Source organism: Aplidium turbinatum, chromosome 14 (assembly GCF_918807975.1).
Source record: "Aplidium turbinatum chromosome 14, kaAplTurb1.1, whole genome shotgun sequence".
NCBI classification, from domain to species: domain Eukaryota; kingdom Metazoa; phylum Chordata; class Ascidiacea; order Aplousobranchia; family Polyclinidae; genus Aplidium; species Aplidium turbinatum.
In genome coordinates, this window is record NC_137485.1 from 21,431,430 (window position 1) to 21,440,920 (window position 9,491).

Below are 9,491 nucleotides of genomic sequence, written 5' to 3' on the forward strand. Positions count from 1 at the left end.
GCCTGATTTGTCACATTTTGCAGAAATTTCCAGGTTTTTCTAACTTTGGGCAAACGTTCAAACAAATTTTTCTAGAAATTAGATTTTTACGCTTTCTTTATTCTTTTCCTCAGATGACACAATAGATTTTACCATTCTCACATGTTGAAAAACAAAGAAAATTTGATTTCGAAGATTTCATTTTTCTAAAATAAACTCTTTTTAAACTTTTATTTAAATTTTTTTTTTATTGAAATGCTATTGTGAGTGTTAACCTGGTCAAATGGTTTAAGGTTTAGACTTGAAAAAAAACTATTGATTTGTTGTCCAAGTTTCAGAGTTGTATAAAAGAGTTGACCAGATATAGAATTTTAGTAGGCTATCCTTTTACGAATTGATAAGTTTAAACTTTGATTGATTAAAACATTTTTCATTTTTCCAAATATAGCTCTTGCAATTTCTATCCGTCTTAAAATTTCATGTTCACACCTCGCAGAGGGTTAAGGCGGTAGTAGGCCTAGTCATTTCATTGACGTGGGTTTGATTCCCACCACTGCTATTACTATTTTTTCTTCTGTAATTACTAATCAAACTTCAAAGGGGATTTTTTAATGGTACCTTTTGTGAAGTTGCCGCCCGGGGCGGATTCAGATTTTGCCACCCCTTTAAGAAAAAGCATGTGAAAATGAAATTTTTTTAATTGACCTAAAGTGGAATTATTGTATGTTTTGAACCAGTAGCGTAGCCAGTAATTTTGAAAGGGGGGGTTTTCAGGGCCGGCGGGCGAAGCCTGACGGCGCCCTCGCCAAAGACGACACCCAGTGGCGGGGGGTCTGGGGGGCCTACCCCAGAAAATTTTGAAAAATTACTTTGGATTTGGTGCATTTTGAGAGCATTTTCAACAAAAATGTGGGTATAAATCCCCTAGTATAAATATTCCTGTAAAATGGTGCTGTCCGGTGGCATAGCAAAAGGATAAGATCATGTTTTCTTGGGAGTTTTTCGGTAACTTATAAAGCTAAGTCTCTATGTTTTCTTGTTGCTAATTCCTGGCTGAGATATTTGAATGTTTGGTATTGGCAAAACTCCCTCTTTTAATGGAGTTTCGTTTAAAATTAGGCAAATTTGGTTTTAGAGACATAGAGACTGAAAGCATCATCTCAATATCGTGACGTCACATGCGTGCCAAAGGGGGGGTTGTAACCCCCAAACCCCTCCTCTCCCTTGGCTACGCCACTGTTTTGAACGTTGCCATTCTGTTTGCTTTTATTTTCCGTGTACTTTTGCATTATCAAAAAAAGAAACGTCCTGTCTGAAAGTGCCGCCCGGGGCGGTCCGCCTCCCCCCCTAGCTACGCCATAACTCGTAGCCTACACTATAACTATATGATATCGAATTACAGGAAATAACGTGAAATCAATAGAGGATCCGCGTAAAGCAGCTACAAAAGCATCTAATTTAGTGAAAAAAAGTTGAATGCAGTAATATTGACAAACAAAATCATTACACCATTGCAAATTAAAAGAGTGGGCTATGTCATCTTACATCGTAAACCTGATATAAAATTAAACACGAGCCCAGTCGTTGAAAGACCTTACCTACTTGTAGAGCGACGATAAATAAACCATTAGTTCACCCCGTCAGCTCAGTGGTTACGCATCCGCCTCAAGGTCAAGCGGCGCTGGTTCGGCTCTCGGGGTGTGCGCTTGAGCAACGCACATCAAATACTGCTCTCCATGCAGCGGCACCTATTAGATGGAATAATTCCCCGGTAACAACACTTCAACAATCGGAAATCTTCACTCTGTCAATCTCTGTAACTGGCCCTGCGTCAAAAACCTCTACCTCACAATAAGTAGCCTACGCGAAACTACCAGGAATAATTTGTCAGAGGCTTTGTCAGTCCGAGGATAAAGATTCAAAACCAACCATAACATTTTTATTGTCGTTTGTTGTAGAATTTAGTTTTTCGTCGTAATTAAGCTTGCACCATAGGCTACCATTCTCACAACAAACAACATAAAAGTTTTCTCTCGCTACTTCTCACTGCAACAATATTTGAAAATGGAAGCTGTTTAAAGCAATTAGGCTGCAGCATGGAAAAAGGCAAAATTTAACATGTAGGCCTACAGTTGGTTAAACTGTTGCTGCCTAAAGCCATTCAATTAGCCTATAAGAGTAGCATTAGGCCTACCGCACAAGTCAAGTTCTGGTGCAACCATTACAATGATAATGTACTTTTGTCGTAACCGAACTTAGCCTAGGCTACTTGATGAGTTTAGAAGAGGTCAATTTGGATTAACCTTGACAGATTTGCAAATTGTGGGTTAGGTTTGACGAAAGCATGCGTTCATTTTTAAGCAACGTGAGTAAAAATATTATTTTGTTTAAAAATATAAAAAAGGTCTGGTAACACTTTTTAACGCACCCTACTCTCAGAACGAAGACGGCGTCAGTTGCACCACTCGGTACGCTTTTCATTTCTCTGGTGAAATAACTGAAGTCACCGGGGCTTCATACATAGGCTAAACCAGTGGTTACCAACCGGGGAGGAATTCATCCCCAGGGAGGAATTTTACAATTTCAAGGGAGGAATTTTACAAGTTCTATTTTGTGAAGGCCAGTGGTTTTTAAACTGCGAGTTGCGGCTGCTTGGTAAATTATTTTTTCGCAGTTTATTTCAAATGCAAGATTAGGTCGCTAGTCAATGTTAGTAGTGATACAAATTACTGGCAATGCAAAATTCATTGTTACGTAACTGGGACTTAGTTGTGATGCAAATAATTTTAAGTCGTGTATTTAACTTCATTATTAGGCCTACATAAGCATTTGGCGCCAGTCACTGTAGCCTAGTTACAGTAGAATTCGCCTATAACGCACCCCAAGGGGATTTGCAAAAACTGACGTTATAACCGAATTGACGTTATAGACGAACTACCCCAAACTATTCCAAAACTGTCTTTTGATTAAAGAGGTGCATAATCCAGTCAGGTTTACTGTGTACCACCAAAGTGACAAAAGTCACGCAGAAAATACAGTAAACAAAGAAATTGTTTTAAAAAAAATAACCTACAGCGACAGGTAGGCTACAGGAAATTTGCGCAATACACCTCGTTACATTCAGTAGTAGAGAAGTTCATTGTTTATTAGCCAAAAAGGCATTGATCTTCAGCTGTTTCGGTTTTGACACGGATTTCTCTACCACATAGCGTTCAGCTTTTGCTAAATAATGTAGGATTTGCTCGCTATCGTCGTGAATTCGGATTTTTTCACGCGGGAAAAAAAGTTAATTCAGTTAATTAGTTTATACAGTACTGCACGTACAACTGTTGCTTTGAGTTGTTTAAAGGTCAGCTGTAGAGCTGCTTTTTACAGGTGATAGTCTTTCACGCGGGAAAGAAGTTAATTCAGTTAATTAAAGTCCCTGCTCCGAACGCCGTAGCAAAATAAAGGGAAGACATTTTGCAAGCAGCAGCGCTAACTGGATTAAAAGACTGACCGTTCCTGATGAAGGTGATGGCTTAAAGTGACGTTATAAACGAACAAAAGATGTCTGGGGACCAATAAAGGGTGCTGTTACATGCGAATTGACGTTATAGGCGATGCTGTTGTAGCCGAACTACAATGTACGTAAAAGATAGGAATTCTGCCGGGACCGAGCAAAATGTGACGTAATAGGCGAATTGACGTTATAAACGAAGCCGTTATAGGCGAATTCTACTGTAAAGGAAGATTTCGCAATCGAGTGACTTTTGCAGCACGAGATTAGCTTGCTAGTTAAAGCAACTTACTGTATCATTTTTATGCAAATTCTAGTTGCAAATTTTAGCCAAATTTGTTTTAGCGACATAAGCAGTAAAAAACGTAAATATGATGAATCTTATATGCAGTATGGTTTTACATCAGTGATTGTCGGTGGTATGGAGAGGCCACAGTGCGTACTTTGTAATAAAGTACTCAGTAATGACTCAATGAGACCAGCGAAGCTCAAGCAACATTTGCAAAGTGTGCATCCTCAGAGCAAAGATAAAGATAAAAGCTACTTTGAGCGGAAGAATAAAGCTCTAAAAATGATGAGACTGGATGCTTCGAGCGAGTTTTGTAGAAGAAACAGCAAAATTGTTGAAGCATCGTATGAGGTCGCGTTAGAAATAGCAAAGCAAAAAAAACACACACTATTGGGGAAGCATTAATCAAGCCTTGTGTTTTGAAAATGGCTGATAAAGTTCTTGGGAAAGATGCAGAAAAAAAATTAGCTGCAGTTCCACTCTCAAATAACACAATTCAAAGACGAATAAAAGATATGTCTGATGACATCAAAAGTCAGATAGTGCAGCAAATCAAAGATGCTCCCTTTGGTCTTTTTGCAATCCAACTGGATGAATCCACAGACGTCTCATCGTGTGCACAGTTGATGGTACTGTATTTGTAAAATATGTTTACAATGATGCATTTAAGGAAGAGTTTCTTTTCTGCAGTTCTCTAGAAACGAATACAAAAGCAGCAGACATTTTTGAAAAGGTCTCAACTTTTTTTGAATCTGAGCACTTGGAATGGAATAATCTTGCTGGCTGTTGCACAGATGGAGCACCCGCAATGTTGGGGTGTCATTCAGATTTTCAAGCTCTTGTGAAGCAGCTCGCTCTAACAAGCAAAAGTGTTCATTGCATGCTGCATAGGCAAGCCCTAGCTTCCAAAACTTTACCTGATTCAATTCAAACAGTTGTTAATTTCATTGTTAATCAAATTGTTAATTTCATTAAAGCCGGAGCTTTAAACTCGCGTGTTTTTAAAAGGCTGTGTATCGACATGGATTCAGACCACTTGGTGCTTCTCTACCATACTCAAACTCGATGGCTTTCCAAAGGAAATGTAACTTGAAGATTCTTTGAACTTAGAGAAGAAGTTAAAGCATTTTGTGAACTCAAAAACAAGACAGAGTATTGTTCCTGGCTGGATGATGAAGAATGGATGCTCTCTCTGGCTTACTTAAGTGACATTTTTGAACAACTTAATAAACTCAATCTTCAGATGCAAGGCAGGAATACCAACATCATTAAATTTGTTGATGCATTGAAAGCTTTCACATCAAAATTGTCAAATTGGAAACGAAAAATCCGAATGCAGAATTACTCAATGTTTGAGAAATTAGATATGCTTCTTGATAACAGAGAGAATAAACTGCCAGTGCAAATCGAAAATGGTATTTTGAAACATTTGTCAACACTTGAAAGCGAACTTGAGAGATATTTTCCATAAATTACGAATGATGAACTTGACTTTGTTAGAAATCCTTTTACATTTTCCGTTGAAAAGCTTTCAGATGAATGCCAAGAGGTATTTTTGGAGCTGGTTAATGATTCTTCAGCAAGGCAAGCTTATCATGAAAAACTTCTCACACAGTTTTGGATTGAAATGAAAGATTCCTATCTGAAAACTACCGAAAAAGCTCTGCGCATTCTTATTCCTTATATGTCTACATACCTGTGTGAGGCAGGATTTTCTACTCTGCTACAAATCAAGACCAAACAAAGAAATAGACTCGATGTTGAAGATGACCTACGTTGTGCTTTGTCCCAAACTATGCCACGCATTCAGCAACTCTCGGATGATGGTTGGGAACCACTGGGCTCGAAAAAAGGCTCGAAAAAAATCGAAAAAAGGTTGGGAACCACTGGGCTAAACCATACGCGTAGTGAGAAACTACGATGTCTCAGCTTAAGGATTTTTAAACATTTTTGATGCGACGCATCATGAAAACATTTCTACAATTGCACTGAATAAACAACGAATTTTTAAAGACACAGTTTGATGAAGCTATTGATACAGAAACAAAAAGGACATAGGCTACTAAATCAACTTAGCTACTCCAAGAAACAAATTACAAAACTGCTACTCGCTTAATTTTTTACGGTGTCCGACGTTTTCTTCGTAAACAGTTCTTCGTAAAGCAATTCTTCGTAAGCAATTTTTCGTAAAACAATTCTTCGTAAAGTTAATTCTTTGTAAAACAATTCTTCCCAAAGCATTTATTCGTGCATGCAATGGAGATTTGATGTATACGAAGAAATGCTTTACGAAAAATTCTTTTACGGATTTCATTTCACCAACAACTGTTTACGAACAATTGTTTTACGAAGAATTGCTTACGAAGAATTGCTTTACGAAAAATTGTTTACGAAGAATTCGCCTATAACCATTTTTTACAACGTTTTTGCGGTATCGATTACCTATTTCGTTCACTGGAATGGATAAACATCATGCTTCACATAGCAACAATCAAAAGAGAGACATATAACTTAGCATTAGGCTTACGCCGTTTTAGCTAAAGCTGGATAAGCCTTTTCACCACTTAGTGCAATTTAAAAGCCGCGGTCTTCAGCAGAAAGCTTTGTGAAAATTACTTGTTTTGAACAAATTGTTTTTTTCAAAGATAGGGTCAATGAAGTTATTTTTGTGAAAAACAAAAGATAAAGGGTTAGATTAGAGAAAAACGAATCTATTTCTGTCTTGACATATTTTGGTAATAGTGTTTGACAAAACGCTACTAGCTGTTTGACATACTGCATAAAAATATTCTTTGCAAACCGAAGCCTGAGGGTGTTGCGAAGACAATTTCCCTGGCAGAGAAATTAAACATGAAAAATATTTGAAAAGTCAGCCAAGTTAACTTCATGAATAAAAATAGGCCTACCCAACAACGAGCAATCGAGAGGTGCCTTAATATCTTGCAAAGTAAAACGAGGGGATAGTTTATAATCAAGTGGATGAATTTCAATGTAATCACAAGAACTTTAATTAAATGTAAAAGGTCGAATTCAGTTCTATCGAGACACCAACAAGTTGCGCGACGGTTGTTTAATTTCAAACAAAGCATCAGGGTTTCACGACGCAACAGAGCCACTGTCGGAGATAAACAGTTCAACAGGGGCTTTCTTGAGAACGGAAGTGATAGTTTCTTCTGTCCATTCAAAGAAGATGGTTCAGTATTGGTTATTACTGTTAAAAATGCTGATGCTGCATTTGTTTCTTTCTAGTCTTAGCTAAACATTATGGGAAATAACAATTCTTTTGATACCGCATTCGCAACAAAACTTCGCGTTCGCGATCGGATAGCGAGCACCGCACTCATGGCAGAACTTTGGTGGGGAAGACTTGTTTTTTTTTTTACTATTGAAAGATGCTGAACCATGTTCTGGAACTTGCACAGAGTCCATCCAATTATAGGAATCGAGATTGTTTCTAGTATCGTTACTTTGACTGTAACCATTTTGATAAGCACTGTGACGTGTAATCTTTTGCGTGGCTTCGTTCGATGGTTTTACTTCAGCAATGGTTGGTTTGAAAGAGTTTTTAAACACGGATTGATTTGAAACAGGCATTCTAGCATCGCGATTTCGAGATCGGCTGTCATAAGCAAGCGCATTGTAGCCGACCACGTTGTTATCAGAGTCGCTGTTGTTACTTTCCGACGACCAGTCATGACGTGGCCGATCGTTCCCCGTTGTGCCGCGGACGGTAACGCCCTTTCCTGCCACTTTCCTCACTGTTACGCTTGTACGATTTTGTAATGATTCTGACGACTGCCATCGATTTTTGTTTGGTTTATCATCTTTTATCCCGCTCGATGGCTTCAAACCAGTTTTTGATCGAACATCAGACCTCGCCGCCGCTGGTTCGATGGATGCGTCCCACCGACGTCCTGCACTTTGTTGGTTCTTCCGTGTCGATGAATATTTTAAGTTGGAATTGCTTTTAGAAAACGATGATGAAGAAATTTGAGATGCACCATTTACTCTCAACGGCTGTTCACTTCGAGTTTTGGTAGAGGAGCCCGACTGAATAGTTTCGCTTGTTGGCTTCTTACCAGATGAGGGGTAGAGAGGAGGGGGGCGATACTTTAACCGAGCAGAAGCCCGGGCGGCCGCTTCATTTGATATGTTGCCGAGTGAGACTTTCTTGTTGGACAACCGCTTTGCTTGCTCAGCACAAAAAGGAATATGACGCTCTGCTGCGTTAGCACTGAACCGTCGCATGCAGTGCGGGCATTGCACGTAATCAGGATTGATGGTTGGAGGAGGAGGTGGGGGCAACTCTCGCCCTTCTTTTATTGCTACAGTTACTTGTCGAGCCGCTCTTACGGTGTTTATGAATTCTTCATGCTTTTGTCTCCAACTGGACTGACCGTGTGATCGGAATGAAGCTTTAGTCCGGGAGGTTCTGCCTTTTGGTTTATATTTACTTTCTCCAGCGCTGATGTCTCGCTGCTTACTTGAGTTGAACACAGGTCGCTTACGTGACGTCTTTTGGCATATTCCTTCATGTCGGGCTATACTTTCCTCAGAAAAGTTTCTCCCGCAAAAAGTGCAAGGAACGAGACTGATGTGACCAGGCTCATCAAAATTCATGCTTAGTTAGTATATTTAAGTTTATTACACGATTACTTCATAAACCTGCATATAAATTAATTTAAAGCTTAAAACCATAATTTGCTTTCAAAAAGTTAATTGAGCAAAATGTAGCCTATTTATGTTTTATTCGTTTATTGTCTCAATGATATAATCAGCAACCTATGCAAACAAAATGGGGTTTTCACTATTCTTATAGCTTTTCTGTGCGCAATGGGTTAAACAGAGAGGTGGGTTAAATAGTTAAGCCTTTTTCTCTCCTACATGGACTACTTATTGGTGGCAGTAAAGAAATTAAAGCTGTATTGCTGTAAAGCTATTTTGCATTTTGCGAATAAATTAGGAGCTAGATTTCCCAAGAGTTCTCAACTGGTTAAAAAATACCTTACTTCGATCGTATTGTGTGAATATATGGAAGTCAACCATGGATTAAAATTTTGTGTTTTAGTTTTTATTGTTTTTAAGTGGCATATAATAACTCAATTTGTATTTTATATGGGATTCCTCATGATATCACTGATCTTCAAATCTCTTGTCACATAAGTACATTTAAGATGTTGATAAGAAAGACTGCTTTCAGAAGTGAGCATCTGTTACTTTAGAAGTAACGTACTAACAGCTACTCGGACTAGAGTAACGCGCGAAACTGCTACTTCTCCCGCTATTTTTATTTTAACTTAAACTTACACAGGAAGCACTTTATGACGTCAAAATGATCTTGAAAGCGAATCAAATCGTTCGTTTACAAGGTCATTTCACCGCCGCTACAAAAAACACGTTCTTTCTAGGTGAAATTTATTGTAAGGTATACATCTTTGAAAAACACTTCAAATTTCAAAAAGCGAGCAGGCTGATTCCTGCTTGATTTGGCTTTAAAAGCATGTCTTTTCCAACAGAGAAAAATCTCTCTACTGGTGCACTGAAAGAAATGGAGTGTTGTATTCAATGAAAAGACGTTTTAAACCGGCACTAAGAAAGCGCAAGAACCAAAGACTTGCTTTTGTCTGAAAAAAGGCCTCCACAATTGACTTGTCTTTCCGTACTGACGTTTCATGCGGTGGCACCAACACACCAAAAATTCGGTGTCCAGTCGTTTGGTCGACA

At 38.6% G+C, this 9,491-nt stretch overlaps 1 protein-coding gene across 1 annotated transcript; it reads right to left on the reverse strand.

The window, feature by feature from the left end:
- Positions 1 to 5,438: 5,438 nt before the first annotated feature.
- LOC145783209 (uncharacterized) lies at positions 5,439 to 8,424 on the reverse strand. Its single transcript, XM_082595012.1, has one exon. It carries the CDS (start codon positions 8,385 to 8,387, stop codon positions 7,023 to 7,025), a length of 1,365 nt encoding a protein of 454 aa, XP_082451138.1. The 5' UTR covers positions 8,388 to 8,424; the 3' UTR covers positions 5,439 to 7,022.
- Between the last annotated feature and the right edge of the window lie 1,067 nt (positions 8,425 to 9,491).

Excerpts from the sequence above, each read along its gene's own strand:
- LOC145783209 (XM_082595012.1), bottom strand. The coding sequence starts at position 8,387 with ATGAATTTTGATGAGCCTGGTCACATCAGTCTCGTTCCTTGCACTTTT.